Here is a 19,918-nt window from a genome sequence, read left to right on the forward strand (position 1 = left end):
GTAGAAAGTATTAAGGCCAAGTTCAGATAATGAAATTTGTATTGTTTTTAACCAGCTTCTTGGGCAGATTTACTACTCCATCTGGAATTCATTCTTTGGCACTGGGATTGCTTCCTGTATTTGAACTAGCTCACTTAAGACTACCTTGAATATTCATATAATGCTGCACTCTGAAGAGTGGATGTTACTACTGGATTATTTTAGAGTGTTTTTGRACATGGCATCATCTTCAAATAGAATTAGTACTTATTCAGCTGATATCCTATATGCCCTCTGAGCTGTGTCGGCTTTAGTCACTGCAAGTGTCAGATAGTACGACAGAGAACAGAGAATAAACTGAACAAGATAGAAATAGGAAAAATAGAGTAGGCTCTAGAGGACAGTGAGAGGAGGACTTGAATTTCCTCAGGAGGCAAAGTTCTGCCTTTTTTGTTGATGTGCTGAATTGCTCTGTTGAACTGACCAGTGATTATATCATTAGGGTTATTAGTTACACATACTTGCTGTTTTAGGGTAGGCTTGCCAGGCTGTTTTTGTTTTGTTTTGTTTTGTTTTAGTTACAGAACCTGAAATACATAATTTAAGCATCCCTCAAAATACCTATTAGTCTGTTGGTGTAGCACTTTCTAGATGTAAAGTAGATTAACAGTTTTCATCCTACTTTGTTAGCTAGAGCTTCAGAACTCCCCTGCAACACTGGAATGTATAGAGATATCCATTTTGTCTTATTATGCTTTGCAAACTCCATTTCCAATAGTCCTTTATGCTTTGCAGAAAATAAAAGCTCGCTCTTTATATGGGCCTAATTTTCACAACTGTTTGGTGCCCCAAATTTTGTCCTTTTCAAGTAAAATGTGCTTTGGTTATGAAGTTGCTTTCAGGATGAAATCCTGGCTCCACTGATGCCCATGGCAAGCTCTTTATTTTTTAATGGAATCAGGATTTTGCCCACACTTTTCATTAAAGTGAATGACTTAGATTGAAGGTTTCATAAATATATCTGTTCTGTGTGTTTTCAGACCTACTGATACCATGGGTATCGAGGGGAAAAAGATGCTTTGTCGATACGAGGTACAGAGCTGCTTCCTCTTGGCTTTTTTAGCTGTCACATCTTATTCCATCAGTCATGCCCAGGGCCAAGGTAAGCGATAAATAAGAAGACGGAACTTTTCACTAGATCACTCTGATGTGCAGAAATTGGCTTCCTTATTCCAAATTCAAGTGTTATTTCCCTTTCACTAGTGTGCCAATCCAATATTACTGAAATGAAGTAGTTTTGCTGCTGATCTCAGGGGAGTAGAATTACTCATTCACACATGCTCACTGAATCTAATATCTCAAATGACATAAAGCTTCTTCTCTTTGCAAGTTTAGGTGTCTCAAAACGAGTTATATGGAACACTTTTTACTCTTATTTCCATGAAAGCACTGATCAGATATTGGTGTGATTGCCCTCTATGTAATCAACTAAGTTTAAAGACCAGCTATGATACTCAGCTTGTATGGAATATGCATTTTTTTTCTTTGTTGGAAAAGTAGCTATTATAACACTTACATCATACAGTATTGCACAAGACTGTTGAATGTCACAAACTACTACTACAGCTTTTTCTAAAAAACTCCTTTGAGGATATTAAAAAATACTGCTGAGATTGTTAGGCTTAAATACTTATTGGATCAGATTGACAGTGGTTTGACTTCTAGAGCAAATTTATCCTATTGCTTGGGGAAGGAGTGAGGAAAAATGCCAACAAGTTTTTATGATTTCTAAAGAAAGACATTTCTCTCAAGGTCATATCTATATAATCCCTTTGATATGAAGCTGCATAGGCATCACTGGGAGCAGAATTTGGTCCTGGGACTCTTCTGTTGAAAGAAGTACTGTATAATGTGTTATTCATGAGCACATTCAGAGACTAGTGGAAACCTGAAGCATTCTGCCTCCAGAAATTGGAAGCAGGCAGCAACGGCTTGTGGAGTGGTCAGTGGGGTTAACCCTGAAAAGAGGTAAATGTAACAGCATTGTCCAGTCTGCATGACACTTAAGCCATGGGGAATCATACCATCTTGGATGTTTGGGCATCTGTGAGTGCTTTACAAGTTATTAGGGACACATGTTAGTTGTAATATTTATTGCGGGCTATGTGAGGTGAATGAAGAAATCCAAGTTCAATCCAATATTCAACACGTCAATTCTGGTCAGAAATGAGGCCCTGAATGTTTGTGACTTAATGAGTCAGTAAAGCAAAGCATATGGTTAGTCCTCTGTGTATTTCAGACCTAATACATATGGTTGGGATTTGCAAAGCAGAATTGGGGATTCAGACCCATCTCCAGAAAGATGTGTAAAATTCCTTGAGCTTTGAAAACCATACTTACCCCTACCCTTTTTTAAGCTTTGATTTAATCAGTCATATATAAAGCAAATAACGTACAGACAATTAATACAATGAAATGAAGGTCAGAGAAAGAGCTTTTTCCACGATGATCACACCAGCAGAAGCTGGAGTTGGTGTACTTGGTGAATAAAGAACAATACTCCGCTTGTTCTTATACTTTTTCAGCAAGCATAAGCTGCTGTGCCATCAGCAGTGAGATACTAGGCTAAGTGGGCTTTTGCCTTGGTCCGATATGACTATTATGTTATTGGATGAGGTGATATGAAGTCTCTATTCCATATTCACAGAATAAAAAATCTCATGCTACACTTAAAGTAATAGGATGTTTCCCAAATCCTTTCTTTCTCAAGGTTGTCACCCCTTGCAATAAATAAACTCTTTATGCAGCTGGCTAACTGTTTACAATTTAATACAGCACTAACAATATATTTGTCTGTTTTAAGAAATTGCACATTCCATCAAGGTGTAGGAAGAGCAAGTATTAGTTCCAGCTTGTAGTTCCTTCCCTTGGCAAAGATGCTCGGTTAAAGGTGTGTAAGGTGACTTCTTGGAAAGGAGATGTTTGGGAAAGTAAAGCCAACATGCCTGCAGCTACAACTTATTCCTTCAGCTGAGGAATTATCTACATTGAGCTCCATGGTTTTATCTTGTGCATTGACTGGGTGCCTTCTAAACCACACAGTGCCATTCAGTTTTTAGTCAACATCTAATTATTCTCTCACCACTGCTTTAAGTTGAAAAGGCAWTTCTTCCTCATTCAACCTAATGTCACTTAAACAACAGCAACAACCCCCCACTTTCAACTGTTCATGTTCTTATATAGCATACAAAAATAGCAGTGGGCAAGAAAAATACTTACTTTAGTTAGTTTTCCATTTATTCATAAAGCAACTTGGTATACTGTAAGAATTTTCCTTCTGTATTTAAAGATGGAAACTTTTCTTTGTGTAGCAATAATTTCCATATGTTGCTAATGTAACTGCTAAGTAATTGCATATTAACTTGTTCAATTCAATTTTTATGACAACAGAAATAAATTGGATGCCACAAGGTTTAGTGTTCCCAATCTTAGAGTATTGGATGTCTTTGAGAGAGCTGCACATACAAAATCTATGGTATTTTTCATTTCTGTTAAAATACTGAATAGTTCAAAACACCCTTTCCTCACTTGTCCACAAGAATAATGTGTTTGGAGCACTAATCTATCTAGTTGCATAAACCAAAGCCTTGAACTTGTCTCTAGTTTTCTTTTGGGTGACTGCTCTAATGTTGCTGATGGCCATTCACTTTTGCATTCCTGTAAAACCACTTAACAAGCTCTAGCTACTGATTTTTAAATTTTTTTCCCTTTCTGCAAGAAGTGAGATTTTGTTCCACAGACAATAAAGGTCCAAAGAAATAAAGATATCCTCCTCAGGTTGGTGACTGCGTAGTAATTCCCATCAATATTTTGTTGTCTGTCCAAGTGTTAGATTTTAACTTCCTTAGCTATATGTACTTCTCTATGCCAGAACATTAGTCTTTGCACAACTAAGACACAGTTGAGTATCTGTCTGGTGAATAATTCTTTTCTTCCTCATGGTTAATTGCTGTGTGGGAATGTCTGCTCCCCTGCACTATCACCTTTCGATACAAAAAGTACCCAGAGAAAATTGACTAGTTCTGTAAAGACTATTCTGGCACAACTTTTCTAGTCTTTCATATTGTAACTCTGTAAAACAGAAAAACTTTTGGTGGTTGTGTCCTTCTTTGCTTGTTAGATCTGTGACTGTTTTTTTAAGGGCTCCAAGTTTACCTGGTTTGGTGATGGCTAATTGCAATTAGGCCAGAACTATGCTTCTTTGTTAGAAAATGCTTTTATAAATTATTAAATTAAGAGTGGGACAGAATGACAGGGGATGAAAGATGGCAGAGAAAACAAGCTTTGAAATTCTAAGATGTATTTTTTGTCAATCCTTTTTTGTTTTGATTGTGATAGCTCTATGCTCTGCCTCTTAATCCCCATACAAATTTACCATTTAATCCCRATAAAGTGTGCAGCCTTTTTACACTTACCCCTTGTCATTGTCCAAAAGTTTATTTGCTGTTTCCTAGACAAAATAAATAATAAAAGGAATTGCATATTTTGCAAACTCCAAGGTATGACTTGTCACTTTTGGTTCATTCAGCACCAGTTCATTATGATTTATGTATAGCTCAAGGACAGAATGAATCTTGAGAATGAATTAAAGGCTTTAATCCATAACTACAGTCTGCTTGGCTTTTCAAACTTCTTGCCATAGTCTCTGTCATTTTATTCCAATTATAGCATGCTGAATGTTCTTGCAGAAACCTGCTCAGCAAAACAGTTTTCAGTATGAGGGCCAAATTTTCAAAGAACTCATTTTGATGTGCAGTGGTACCTGCACACACTCTTACTTGCAGCCTCTCTTTTCCTAAACTTCAGAGATGTGATAGGCAATTTGAAGACTAGGTCTGACAAGACTGTGCCCAGCATATGGGGGAATGCGCTGGCTGGACATATGCCCAGTGCTGCAAATCTGAGAACAATTTTCAGTATGAGAAATTAGTTTGCTATCTGCTCTCTCTGTGCCCTCCCCTCTCTTCCTGAGCTTGTTCTCTGAAGTCCTTGAGAGTGCTGAGGTGTTACTAAACTGTTCTTGGTGCTTACACAGTCTCTTCTGTTCTGGTGCTAAGTCCCTCAAGATAGAGAACAGCAGAAGCTGCCTGTTGCTGTGGTAAAACTGTCCTTTATGAATTGATAGGGTGAATACAAGGGAATAAAATTCCTGTGTTAAACCTCCAGACTTTTACTTCTAACACCCAAAATGTTTTTAATGTTAGATGGCATTAAAAAATCCACCTAAAAACTCACAAAAAAGACTGCCTCTTTCTTTTTCCTTCTCTCGTCCCCCAAGCTGTTGGAGAAAGAAGCAAATAGGGAAAAGTAATCAGCTGAGGACAGATCCTTGGCTGCTGCAGTTGCCAGAGCTGCCGTGACTTCAGCAGGTCAAATAGAGAGGCCAGAGAGTGTTGGATAGCACATTCTACCTGTAGACTGAGATACTCAGTGTCATTAAATCTCAGAAATACCATGAGAACTATTGGCTTATCGTATCTAGTGGGCCAAGAGACCATGGGCATGAGCTTAGGCCATTAAAAAGCGGTATTGGGCCCTGGGGTAAACAAGTTGCCACTCCTCTRTCTGGATAATTTCCCTTATTTTTTAGAGTTATCTATAGAAACCTTAAGGGTGGAATGTGTTAGAAAGTGGAGGAAAAAGTCCAGGGAGCTGTGGAGGTAGTGCAAAGAGGAGGGATAAGGATGACAGATGAGTTTGCTAGGCTTTTCTATCCCTTTCTATTGCTCAGCCTCCAGACAGCTTCCCTGGCTGCCTTTTCCTCTAGACCAGTTAGTTCTGTGTGGGCCAAAACCCATTAAAATGTACGAAGATCCCCTGCCTCTTGACAGCCTTGGATGCCACAGACTGCACAACCAGCAGCTCTGCTTCAGTTGTTTGCTGTGAAGCAGGAGGGTTGTTGCTCCCCGGAGCAGAGCAGAAGTGCTGTGCAGAGTATTGTCCAACCTCAGTGGGGCTTGCCTCAGCAGAGAGATGCAAAGCTGCAGGAGCACAGTTACTTTCCACTTCTTCCTCTGTGCATTGCTTCACTGAAATGTCATGTCTTTCTCAAGCATTTTATGCTTTTACTCATTTCACCTGCTGCTCCTGTTTGATTCCTAGGTGATGGCACAAGATAAGTACAGGCCAGATTTGCTTTCCATCCTCAGAGTGCCCCTGCCTAAATCTTGACTAGCCTGTCCGTGTCTGCAGGCCTTGATGAGACCAAGGCAGTGCTTGCAGCCAGAGAACTGTGTGTGCCCCTGAGATGAGCTTTGCAAGCTGGGCAGCCAGTGTTCCTCCTGCCTTGTGCATGCCTACCTCTCCTCTTGAAAACTGTGTCTTCACAAGGCTTTGAAAATTTGGCCCTGAGTGACTTTAAATGTGGGGAAAAGCTCTGCGGTAATGTGAGGTAAAGGAGGTTAGGTAATGCATATTGTCAGTGTAAGCAAGGAGAGCAATTTTAATTCTCATATATTAACAAAGAGCATTTGTATTACCAGCTTTGCCTGCTACGCTAGTGTCTTAACATCTAACACTGTTTGTCTTTCTCTCCCCTGCCATTAGGTTGTTAATTTGTTTTTATTAAGAGATATATAAAAGGTATGTCTGAGGGAAGTAGTGCACCTGGGAATAATGTCATTTTTACAAACTAATAAACTGATATATGTGACATTTTGAATAACTTGCATCCTTTGTCATTAAAATTTTGTGTTGTCTTCCTATATGTGTTTATTTTAACGTTTATTTAAAAGTGATGATTACTTTTTATTGGAATTTAAAATGTTGTTTTCTTTCCCCACTTGCAGTGTCCCCACCAACAAGACTAAGATATAATGTAGTTGCTCCTGACAGTGTACAGATCTCATGGAAAGCCCCAAAAGGGCAATTCACTGGATATAAGCTTCTTGTCACTCCAAGCTCAGGTAAAAAAAAAAAGAAAAAAAAGTCTGTATGTACTCTTGTAAGACAAAATGACCATCATGACCTAGACCTAAGGCCAAGCAGCTTTTTCTGAGGCTAATCTCATTCTTCAGGACTACAGAACTGCAAGCAAGCTGTGGATAACAGAGTATTGACTGCTCAACAGGAGAGAGAAATCCATCTCACCACAGGATGGCTAGAGGCATAGAATATAGGAATTGAATGCCTAAGCTAGAAGAGGCTGGATGCTAGTTATGCTTCTTCTATAGTCTTTGGGAATTGTTGCTGATCATCTGTCTTTACCTTTCTTCCAGCAGGGTATAGGAAAGTCTGGGAAGTATTCAAGGGAAAACGTAGGAATTGAATTACAGTTATGTAACTCATGGGACTCTGTTTCAGCCAAAGCTTTGAGGTGGATCTTCCTGGGCCTTCTCCTATAGTGAGCTCCCCACAAAAGACCAGAAAGCTTTTAGAACAAACTTTAAAAAAAAAAAAAAGACTTAAATTGAACAAAAACTTGAACTTTAAAATGGAAAACAAAGTGGTTATATTGGGCAAATAGAGGTAAGAAGGGTTATACACAGCTTCTGCCTGCCTGCTGTGTCCTCCAAAACGGGTCGTTGCTTCTGTACTTTGATCCAGTTAACTTGGTTACTTTAGGTGGTAACTAAGTCCAACCAGTCCCTGCTGGTCTCTAGGAAATTCTTTCTGTCACCTCTGAAGCCTGGCTGTCTTTTTCCTACTCACGGTAGCATTTGATACAGTTGTGTAAAAAGCAACCATTAAATTCAAAAGCATCAGCACCCTGTCAGTAGCTGTGTAACCATCCAAAAGTAGGCACTCACTTGATACTCACCACTTTGTAATGTGTGACGGAGTTGATTTTTTTCGTTTTCGGCCACGTACATGCGCTGTTGAATAGAGGGGGTCAAATATCTCTTTTTCCTCTGATGATAGCCATCTGGAGAGAGGAATGCTACTATTTTAGGTTTAAGCAGCACAAAGCAGGACATGGACATGCAAGTAGAAGCCAGAGTGGTATACTGAATGGATCTATGCAGTGATAAGCCTTCACCTTTTCATCACCTTCCTTCTTATGGAATGTGTGTCAGGTCATCACCATAATCTCATTCCTGTGTCATCTGTAGGCCTCCTTCAAAATTTTTACATCTTGTTGGCAGTAGTAACTCAGTTCTTTTTGCAGGTCAAAATGTTTTCCTGRTTAGCTGTGTACCATGCGACAAGCTGCTTTTTCTCCACAAGCATCATGCTGTCCACTCCATTATATTCAGGTTGTGGAAGAGAGCCTATATAATTTTGATTTTCAGCGGTGCTGAAAAAATGTGGGAAGTAAGCTTTGCAGCCCTTGAATCCCAATGCTTGGGGAAGGCTGCTTAGTTTCATGGGTAAAAAATTTAAAGAGTCCRTGAAATGTGTACTCAGGCTGCAGAGTCAAAAGCCATATGAAAACATATGGGTATGACATTAGCAAACATGACAGCTCCCTGCCATAAAATAGCAGCCAAATCAAAATGGCAGCCCTTGTGTATTTAGTGGGAGGTGACTTCCTCTTTTGATATACTTCCAAGTAAACCAGAAGGGGCGGAGGCTTTCCTTGCCAGCCAGTCACAAGGCTGTCAGAAAACATGTAATGGATGATGTTGTGTTGTGTTTGGATAATTAAATGTATGAGCTATTGCAAATACGGCACTGACTTAGTTTCTATATATCTTCAATGTATTGTCTTATTAGGCATTTTGCACTTATTGGTAATCTCTCTGAGAGATACCTGTTGTGCCATGTATGTGGAATGGGCATAAGCATCTCAGGGACATCTCTTAAGAGATTATGGTGATTATCCTGATGAAACTTTCCATATGGTAGTACTTCGCCCTGGTTAGTAGATCTGTCACTGGCATTAGTTGGTAGATCTGATGTTACCAGTGAAAGCAAACTCATTTTTATTGTCTTCCAAAAGTTCTTCAGACTAACCTAAATAGGACTTAGACTTTGTTGTGCTAAGAGAGGTAGCAGACAATATAAAGCCAGTTGACAACTCCTAGTTTGTTCACCCTGAAAACTGATTTTTTTTTTCATTTGGTTTTGGTGTCTGAAGATTTTTTTTTCCAATTGCACTCCTTTGTGTTATAAAACATTGCCTCCATGTTTTATCAGTTTCAGTTCATTTTTAGTGTTTCAGGTGATAGACCAAAAGCTCTTAGGTTTGTACTTTTTTGTGTTATGATCCCTTTACCTGTTGAATTAATTGTCTTTCATTTAAAGGACTGATCAGCTTTTTCTTGAAGCTTAAAACATTAAAAAGCCTGTAATTCTGTCATTGAGTGAGTTCTCTGACTCCTGACTTTCTTGCTTAAACAATACYGTATGTTGCTTCTCCTTCTTAACCTGCTCTGTCAGTGCAGTTCCTGGATTCTGTCTTTCCCTCATCCAAGTAGTTGATCACCTGTTTGATATTGTGATTTGCTCAAGCTAGGAGGAAAAGCTGTCAACACTATCAGAACTTCCTTTGTAACTAAAATGGTTACGAAGACCTGTTATCACAGCAAGAAATGTGGGGTGTAGGCTGGAGAACAGAGTAAACATAACCATGCTTCTATTCAGAGTGTTAAGCCCTCTTCTCTTTGGCATATCTTGGAAATTCCCTTAGATCACCAGAGGACTTCTCCAGTGTTTTTCTCTTGCTACCCTCAACCTTCTTGTCTCCTTAGAAACGTGCAAAACAGAAGGCAGTGAAAYGCCTGTGCTTCTGTCTACTTAACATGTACTTTTATTCATTTATTTTTTAATAAGCCTCTCATGTTCAGACAGCATGTTCTCTAACGGCACCTCATAATACTGCTCTTGGATGATGGGACAGTGTGCACTCTCAACAAGTTTGATACCAAACTGAGAGGAGCAGTTGATATGCTAGAAGGCAGGGCCACTATTCAGAGGGACCTGGACAGGCTGGAGAAGTGTGCTGACAGGAGCCTTATGGAGTTCAGCAAACACTAATGCAAATTCCTGCAGATGGACCAGAATAACACCCTACCCCAGTGCAGGCTGGAGAAGGTTTGCAGAAAAGAACCTGGGGGTCCTGGTGGGCTAGTTGAACAGTGTGCCTTTGCAGCAAAGAAGGACAATAACACCAGGCCGTGTGAGCAAAAATGTAGCCAGCTGTTTGAGGGTGATTCTTCCGCCGTGTTTGGCAGGTGTGAGACTGCAAGTCCTTGAAGCAGTGCCCTATTTTGGGTTCCCCGCTTCAAGAAATTGACATAGGAGAGTAGTCCTGTAGAGGGCTACCAAAATAGAGGGTTGGAGCACATGGCTTATGAAGAGAACTGAATTTACTCAGTTTTAAGAAGAGAAGGCTCAGGGGAGCTTTTTCTGCTGTCTACAACTACCTAATGGGATGATGTAGAGAAGATGGAGGCAGACTGYTCTCAGAGGTGCACAGGGATGGTGCAACAGATGATGGACTCAAGTTGGAAAATGGGAAATTCCAGTCAGSTATTAGGATTTTTTTTTTACCATGAGGGTGGTAAAATATTAGAACAGGCTACCCAGAGAGGCTGTGGAATCTCCATCCTTGGAGATACTCAAAACTCTTCTGGACAAGGCCTTCTGTTCAACTTCTTCATCAATGACCTGGATGAAGGAACAGAGTGCACCCTCAGCAAGTTTGCTGATGATACAAAACTGTGAGGAGTGGCTGATACACCAGAAGGCTGTGCTGCCGTTCGGAGAGACCTGGACAGGCTGGAGAGGTGGGCAGAGGGGGATCCCATGAAGTTCAACAAAGGCAAGTGCAGAGTCCTGCAGCTAGGGAGGAATAACCCCATGCATCAGGACAGGTTGGGGGTTGACCTGCTGGAAAGCAGCTCTGCGGAGAAGAACCTGGGAGTCCTGGTTGACCGAGTTGACCATGAGGCAGCAATGTGCCCTTGTGGCCAAGAAGGCCAATGGKATCCTGGGGTGCATCAGGAAGAGTGTTGCCAGCAGATCGAGGGAAGTGATCCTCCCCCTCTACTCAGCCCTGGTGAGGCCACATCTGGAGTGCTGTGTCCAGTTCTGGGCTCCCCAGTACAAGAGAGAGATGGCACTACTGCAGTGAGTCCAGCGTAGGGCTACTAAGATGATAAAGAGACTGGAGTATCTTTCATGTGAGGGGAGGCTGAGAGAGCTGGGCCTGTTTAGCTTGGAGAAGAGAAGGCTGAGAGGGGATCTTATCAATGTATACAAATATCTGAAGGGAGGGTGTCAAGANAGGCTGAGAGAGCTGGGCCTGTTTAGCYTGGAGAAGAGAAGGCTGAGAGGGGATCTTATCAATGTATACAAATATCTGAAGGGAGGGTGTCAAGAGGATGGGACCAGACTCTTTTCAGTGGTGCCCAGTGACAGGACGCGAGACAACGGGCACAAACTGAAACACAGGAAATTCCATCTGAACATGAGGAAGGGTGAGAGAGCACTGGAACAGGTTGCCCAGAGAGGTCGTGGAATCTCCATATTTGGATAAATTCAAAAGCCATCTGGATAGGGTCCTGAGCAATGTGCTCTAGGTGACCCTGCTTGAGCATGGGGGGTTGGACTAGATGATCTCCAGAGGTCCCTTCCAACCACAACCACTCTGTGATTCTGAGTATGATTCTGTGATTGAGCAACCTGCTCTAACTGGATCTGCTTTGAGCAGAAGGGTGGACTGGAGATCTCCAGAGGTTCCTTCCAACGTATATGGTTCTATGTTTCTATGATTATTCTTTAGTCTGTGATTCTTTCTGTCTTAAGCAGCCCTTCCATGCTTTGTGGGTTGGCTGGTTGGTTTGTTTTGACCTTTTCTTAAGCTGCTTCCTCTTATTGCCAAATGTTTCTTTCTTCCTAAGAAAATAGTTATGTTAGGCACCTTGGCTATTCCATGAGGCCCAGGTATATAGGTAAGGCTGATCAATCACAGAGAATATTTGTATCCTCGTAAAGTCTTTGGTCAGGCTGCCTGACTTCTTGCTTTTCTGGGATGCTCTGACTCTGGCCTGGCTGTCTGGATCATTCTGGAAGTGGGTAATCAGTTACACTTGGTTCATTGTAGAGCTTGAGGTAGCTTTAAGTCATTAGATTTACCTTATTATAAGGAAAGCAAACACAAAGTTATGTTGTTTTTTTTTTGTCTTTCCCATTACAGGTGGAAAAACCAATCAGTTAATTCTTCAAAATACTGCAACCAAAGCAATTATTCAAGGACTTATTCCAGATCAAAACTATGCCCTTCAGATCATTGCATTCAGTGAAGACAAGGAGAGCAAGCCAGCCCAAGGCCAGTTCAGAAGTATGTATCTTTTATATCTGACATACGGAATTTCTTTATCAGCTATTTTATGTGATTTATGAAATTGTAGCAAACTCAGATGTAGAGAGGGACCATGGAAAAACCCTTTTTGCTGTGGAGGGAGGCTGATCAGAGCCACAGATTTTACCTTGCACAGTACAGCTGGAGGCCTGACTTACTGCRATTGCTGTTACACAAGAGATTTTTATCCTGAGGTGCTTTGGGCTATTGCCATTTCCATTGTTTCAGGATCCCTATCTTCCTCATTCCTTTATGAAATTAGTTGATGTCTCATGGAAGAGAATCTCCAGTAAGCAGAAACAAGAAGGGAAGAGCTATATTATGATATTTTAAAAATTTCCTCCCCTCTGTCCAACTCTTTTTGTTAAAAGGTTCTTGGAGCTATGCCAACTGTCAACCAGTTTCTAGTTCAGTGATACTATCAAAGGCTAAGTTCTTACTGGTCTTCAGCTGTCAAATATGTTTGCAAATTATATTCAAGACTCTTTTATCTGACCTGCACATAACCTTAATGTCTGTATTAATGCCTATATGTAGCAAAAACATAGTGTTCTTACAACTATTTCACAGGCAGAATGCTGATTTGTCCTGATTTACCTCTTAAACAGCTCTGGATCAGTTAAACAGGATCAGTACAGATTTGGTCAATGAAGACAAAAATGCGACAATCTGGGAGTACAGTTGAAAGCGTTCTGAATTCCTTCAACACTGTGAATATTTTAATAACTATTTATGGAGGATACTACTCTCTTGCTGTCATTGCTAAACCACCTTTCTCTCAGAATCAGCACATGATAAAATGTGCTGACTATTTGATGTGGTATGTGTCAAAGTCCYAGTTTTTCACCACTGCAACTGTGTGTTTACTACTTTAAGTACCACTCTGCATAGGAAACCCACAAAACCACAGATTACTTTAGCTTTAAGAGCAGCCTACAGAACAGTTACACCAAATTCTGTAATATTAGGTGTATTTGTTTTTTAAACTAGTTCTATTCCTTAGGAAAAGCAGAGTTGGCAGCTTGATTTAAGAATGTGGGGGTTATGTTCTATTTAATTATGTTCTTTCTTTGCTGCCAATGAAAACATGTAACACTTAATGAGACTGGAGTTCCATTTGACAGTATAATGCCTTACGTGAGTAAAACCAGATACAGCATGTATGCAAAGATTTCTTTTTTCTTATCTGGTATTTTTATGTTTTTTCCCCCTTTTCTGACAAAGTAGTCACTAATTCTTAAGATGATAAAAAGTCAAACAAATCCAAAGCTTTGAGAATATCCTGGGTTCTAGTGCATTGAAAATGTGTTTTTAATGCTGCTGAATTGTAATTGATGTACAAAGAAAGTCCTTCTCAAACCTACAATAAAATTGTGTTGTTAAGAGACTATTGCTCTTACRTAGTCAGATATACTTTCTTATTCTAATACTGCTTGTAAGTTATCTTACATAGTATGCAATTTGCAATTAACAAAGGTCACTGGAGAATTTTGTCCTTTTAAAATGCAGCCATAAAACATGCAGTAGATAAGTTAATCGTTTGTGCAAATAGGTGAATAAAACTGTTGTTCCTGTCTCTTCTTCCAATGTGGCTAGAATTTTGACAGTTAGAAATGGTTTTCCCAAATCCCCAAAATCTCTGTACGGATGTGACCAACTTGTCTCCTATGAGCATTTTCACAGACGTTTGTACTGTTTCTCCTTTGGAGACTCACCCTGGTGTTTCGGTATCTTCAACAGCACTAAAGTTAGAGGAAGTCAGCAGCAGCTCCTTAGTGGTGCTTGCTCTCAGCCTTTCCTCAAAGGAATGCTCTCAGTTGGCTGAGCAATGACATCCTTTCTTCCTAGTATTATTCTGGCAATTCAACCTCTTTTACTTTATTTGGAGACTTGTTAAGGTAAAGATTAAACCCAGACTTTTGAATAAGATCTGGTGTCTTCAAGGCTTTATTGTAACCCAGCTAATAACCAAGGTCTGCACTGATAGAAGTTGACTCCTCAGCAAGCTTGTGGACCTGAATTTACTTGTGAATGTTTCACAACCATTGTTTAAGGGGACAGGTGATATACAGGTACACATGATATATTAGTCTGGGGAGAGGAGTCAAAATTTCAGTTACTTTTCATTAGTATTCATACATCTGTACTTGGATTGCAAAGGCCCGAAGTTCTGCAGAGGCTTATCTTCCTGAAGGTTACACCACGATGTTTGACAATGGTCTTGTGGTTATATTTTGGATTGGGACTTGGAAGAACTCTGTTTCTGGGCTCTGTTTCAGATATTCCATATACAGTTGGGTAAACCAGTGAAATCCATTCGGCTTTGGTTCCACTTTTGTAAATTAGAATACCTGTATTGTCTATTTTATATCATACGTCGCAAGAGATGGACAGTCTTCCTTCACCCTCTCCCAGTGTTTTGTAAGGGACTTAGCACAGTGAGTCTGATCTTGGCTAAGACTCAATGACTGCTTTGATGAATGTTGGTAATAATCCAGCTCTACATAAACTAAAGATTTTAATTGGAGTAGAATTTTATTTCCTGTGAGAGATCTTCTCTGTTTAGTTTTTAAGCTGTTCCTGGTCATTGTAGACAGCTGAGGTGTTGACACCAATTAACTTTCTAAGGAAACTCTGAAAGTTTTTTTTTAGAAAAATATGTGACTTCAGCAATGATTTTGCCAGGATCTTTCAGATTATGAAGGATTATGGCTACTAATATAATATTAGGAATTGCTAATCAGGCTGGGTTCTGCTTGTCTGTAACATCAGCTCTGGAACAAAATAAGGGAGCCATCCCACCCACTGCTGGGACAGGAAACTGTTGAATTCTGAGCTCAGGAGCAGCTCTGTTATGGGAGTATTTGGTGCCCTGAACACAGATTTGGGCATGGGATCTAAGCTGAATCTTTAAAGAGGATAATATAACAGCTGGCTTATGTGCTTTTGTGCAGGATGACTTGGAGTGGAACCCTGGAATGCTGGATTTTCCCCAGCTAGCTTTGCCAGCTTTCTGGGCTGTATTTCCAATGCTGGCTCTTGTCAGCGTGGGCTTAGATACTGATGTCATTGCATTTGGCCTCTCCTGTGTGAGGAGAGTCACTTTTGAGAACTTTAATGATGATAAGTTGTGGGCAGATTCATGAAAAGAATAAACCCAAATGAAGGGAGGGAAAACCTGGTAACAGTCACTTGTTACCTAAGTGTGTTGCCAGATATTGCAGGAAATGTCTCCTCTGTCTGAAAGAGGAAAATAATATGCATCTGACTGTGCTTTTTCTAGTTTGATTGATTTTTTTCCCCTTACTTTTCTAGTTAAAGATATAGAAAGAAGAAAAGAAACAAGTAAATCCAAGGTGAAGGATCCGGAAAAAACAAATGCGAGTAAACCAGCTCCAGAAGGTCAGATCATAACACATATGATTTGTGTGATACTCTGATAATAATCAGCTTCTTTATTTAACCTGGCCATTATATAGATTTTCTTTAAATCTGTATTTTAAATCTGATTCCAAGGTTATTACAATTTTTAGCAGTTAAACAGAARGGCAAATCAAAATTTTCAGGAATATTGGAGAGTTGCTACAAAAGAGGGATTGCTTTAGTTCCGTGTTCTGCTTTATCACTTTAGACAGTAGGCATTAAATACCACAATGGAGAACATAAAAGCAGTCTTTGAACCTGCATAAAAAATCATTTGCCTGGATGTTCCCACCTGATACACTTTGAATAGTGAAAGAATGTAGTGTATTCATATGTAATAATAATGTCATATCATATTGACTACAAGTCAGACATCCAGTATTAAGTGACACCTAAATCAAATTAGTATTATTGTGTAATTCTGCACATAATAACTTGATATCTTGATACTAATGTGGGCCGTATATATGAAAACATTTGAACGTATTTGGAGGGAAGAAAGTCCATTTTATCCATCTGCAAGGAGTCAGACTTCTGGTGATATGTCACATGGCTTGTCATGAGAAGCACATCTAGTATAGGCAGTAAAATCCATTTTACACTTAATATATAACTCTGTTTCCCCTTATTCAAAAATTCAAGTACCATCTTCTTTATGAAGTAACTCTGACAGTAATTATTCCTTTCAGTAGTTATTTATGATTTACAGAACAAGCAGAGACAGGAGTAGCTTGATATGACCTTAAATAGTCTCCCTGTGAATAAGTTGGACAGTTTCAAGGCTCATGTTTTGCCAGTCCCTTTTAGCTCTGTATCGCAGTAATGCAATACCGAGAAGTATCAAAGACCTCATCCAGAGTTCCATGAAGCCCATGCAAATGTTTCTGTCTTCAGTGTTTTTTTTGTCTTACCATAAGTATTTGTGTCTTGTATTTATTAACAATATGCAAGTTTGTTTCCATACAGCATTGTTCAAGCCAAAGCACCCTTAAATTCATCACATTATGTATTTTGGGGAAAATGTTAGATAGTTTGTACTACACTTGAAGAAGCAAGTTATACCTATTAAGATAGGATGGGGTAATGGATAGGTGATCTCTCTTTCGTCCTCTTTCTAGAAGAAGACCAAGTTGGAAGAAATGAGAGCGCTGAAGAAGGAAAATGTGAATTTTTTTCTTAATGAGGGACAAGTGATAAAAGTTCAAGGAGGGAAAACTGGGCCCGTAATAGGAAAGTGTTGATTAAATGCAGACAGAGGAAAGTGTCTGCCAGATTGAGGGAGAGGATTTATGCTTTCTTCACAGAGTAGGGGCAAAAATGCAGTTGGCAAGGGGAAACCGGATCTGCAGTCTCTTCCTTTTTAGGATTCTTGTTTACTTGGAAAATCTATAACTCACCCCCCCCCCCAACTTTTCAGTTGTCTGAACCTCATTGGTTGTAGAAAGATATTGGAATTCTTATGTATTGGAGCAAAGTACATTTTCATCTAGTACTTGTGAAAAGATGTTGTCTTACATTTTCTATAGCATCTTATACTAAAAAATTGGTGTATATCTGAAAGAAAGGCAAAACGTACAAATTTCTCAACCAGCAAAACTGACCAAAAAGAAAAAAAAAACTTTGCTAATTTTTATGAAATCTTGCTTTTGTTTAGCCTTAATTTCAATCCAGCTATATTTTAATATAATGAACATTTTCCTGCTGTCTAGCTATTTCATATTTTCTCCCTTTGCACAGTATAATGACTATTGAAAGTGATAGAGATTCCAGCTGAATGACTTCACTGCGAGTAGGGTGGGAGTCCAAGCACAAAAGTTATGTAGAAATAACAGCATCAGCAAAAAATGCATAGCTGGGACAGAAGTGAATTAAGAATTGATACAGAAAGAATAAATATCTCAAAACTTCCCTAGCATAATATCTAAAGACCTTTCCCCCTCAAGTTGAAATTGGATCAAAAGAAATTCAGGAAGAGTCTGTGAAAGAAATGGATTAAAGAATTAAAAGCAAAATTTTATGATAAAACCATGAAGAATAATTTGATCCTCTGCAGATGTTTGACAGGAAATGATTTGAGTACGACCAAATGAATTCAGGCCAGCAATTAATTGGTTTCATAACAAGTTAGTATATGGCTAAATTTGGTGGGTTTAACAGCAACCCTGATATTCTGTGGCTGCATTATATCCTTGATCTAGTTAATGAGACTTTAGGAGTTAAAAGCACAAAATAAAACATTAGTTAGTACAGTATACTTTTTGAAAACAAGGGCGATCTTTATACGCAAAACAAATTTAAAACAACCATTTTCTGTATTGGTATTGCCAGGAAGTGGTTATGATTTCTGCTTTTGGTCTTGACTGAAAGAATAGCAAAAGCCTGTTTCACCATTTCTGCAAGTATTGGAGCCAATTTTTGAGGAAAGGAGATGGCTTCTGTGGACATCTGTCCCACCTCTTACTTAAGGATGTTTATATAAGAAAAAACTATAGAGTCTTTGCAAGCCTTATAAAGGCAGAGGTCATTGGTCATTCTGCATATGGAGAATTGTTTGGCAAAGTTCTTCAATGTGAATATTAAAGCAGGTTTTGCATTTAGTAGCCCAAATAATCTGAATTCAGTGGTTTGGGACAAAACTATTAAAACGCAATAATGCACTTGTCAAAGTATTTGAAAAAGGGTGTGGACTCTAAATATTGCAAGGTCTTGTTTGTGCATTATGCTAACTGCTATGATCTGGTCTATGTGTATCCTGCTGATGTTGCTGAAAGGCAAAAAAGCTATATAATCATTGGAATTTGGTATTCATAAATACTTAGCTAATATACTTCTTAAGGATCACATAATAGAAAACAGGAGAACACCCAACAATTTCAGTGGGACAAAGATTTCACCATAAGCCTTCTATTCACAGAARCTGGTTCTTCAGTAAGAAGCATAAGACAGATACCTACATTAATGATTCCAGATGGTTTCTAAGCTTCTTACTCTTCTTTTTCTCCATGATTTGGAGGATTAGTTCTGCAGTGCTGTCCTCTATTTTATTACCTAGTATTTGAGGCTCCAGGTAGTGCTGGGGAGGTGTGGTTGTCTCCTCCTAAGACCCCAAATCTACCTTTTTCTTCTGTCTCTAAATTACCTGATGTTTGGATTTACCTCTGTCCTTATGTGACTCTGTCAATGGCTTGAGTGGCTTGCTGGTAGTTYCCCCAGCAGCTTCAGTAACCTAGATTAAAATTTTCCATCTATTGTGTCCTGCCAATTCAAGCAGTTTTAAAATCCTGCACCAAATACTATGCTCTTATCTCAACAAACCTCCAGTAATATCATTGTACCAAATTAATTCAGCTTTAAAGTCTAGCACTTATCCATCAAATGTTCACTTTATATTTGATTTCTAGAAACCTTGTCTAGTTCTCCTGCACAGACACTTTCAAGTCTTGAATCTTCTTTCTGTAGTTTTCAGAACCTGTCAGATTTGAGCTTAGTGATTTGTCACTGTCACACACTCATATTAATAATGTCAGGAGCCTTTTCTCTTTCTCTCTATTCAGATAAAGTTCACAGACTCAGCTTCTTTCAGCACGCTCTGATATTCAACTACTTGTACCCTGGCACTTCTCCAACTCCCTCATGTACAAAGCTCCTTTCTGTACAGTGAAAGGGGTTAATACATTCTGTGCCTTCTCAGATGTTTTACAGTTTTTCAAAGAGCTTCTACAAGTGATTCTCTGATCAGATCCCTTTGGGGAGGGGAGAATTCACAGCATTTTAACTATATCCCGTGGCAAATTCTCTTCAGACTATTTCTGTGTGTGTCTTAATTCTAGCTACCCATCTCAATGAAAAAAAACAAAACCCTGAGGGCCAATTTTATTTTCTTGCTTGCAGACATTATTTTGGGGGTTTTCTAGTTGAGAGGCATTCTATTAATGTCCTAATAGAGCAAAATGCTTACACAAGTTCTTAAATCTGTTCTGTTCAGAAAATTCCTATGCCCGTCTGAAGTCTGGATGACTTAGGACAGCATAGAGCATCTATAGACCAGATTGCTCTACAGAATGAAGTTTTTGCAAGATAAAAGTCTTCTACAGATTGTAAGCTATTAAAACAATGAGAAATAAGCTCCTATAGAATGATCTAAAGTGATTTACATATGATGCAATGTAACAGTTACTTTCTCATCATAAAATGCAAGTAATATATTCA

At 39.2% G+C, this 19,918-nt stretch overlaps 1 protein-coding gene across 1 annotated transcript in view; it reads left to right on the forward strand.

Moving 5' to 3' along the window:
• Positions 1-1,053: 1,053 nt before the first annotated feature.
• The window catches only part of COL14A1 (collagen type XIV alpha 1 chain), a 134,157-nt gene continuing 115,292 nt past the window's right edge, over positions 1,054-19,918 (forward strand). Inside the window, exons 1-4 of the mRNA XM_026055693.1 lie at positions 1,054-1,141; positions 6,828-6,944; positions 12,122-12,265; positions 15,602-15,688. Of these exons, the coding sequence (XP_025911478.1) occupies positions 1,054-1,141; positions 6,828-6,944; positions 12,122-12,265; positions 15,602-15,688 (436 nt within the window). The remainder of the gene's footprint in view (positions 1,142-6,827; positions 6,945-12,121; positions 12,266-15,601; positions 15,689-19,918) is intronic.

The sequence above is a fragment of the Apteryx rowi genome, unplaced genomic scaffold (assembly GCF_003343035.1).
Source record: "Apteryx rowi isolate R43461 unplaced genomic scaffold, aptRow1 scaffold_125, whole genome shotgun sequence".
Taxonomy (NCBI): Eukaryota; Metazoa; Chordata; class Aves; order Apterygiformes; family Apterygidae; genus Apteryx; species Apteryx rowi.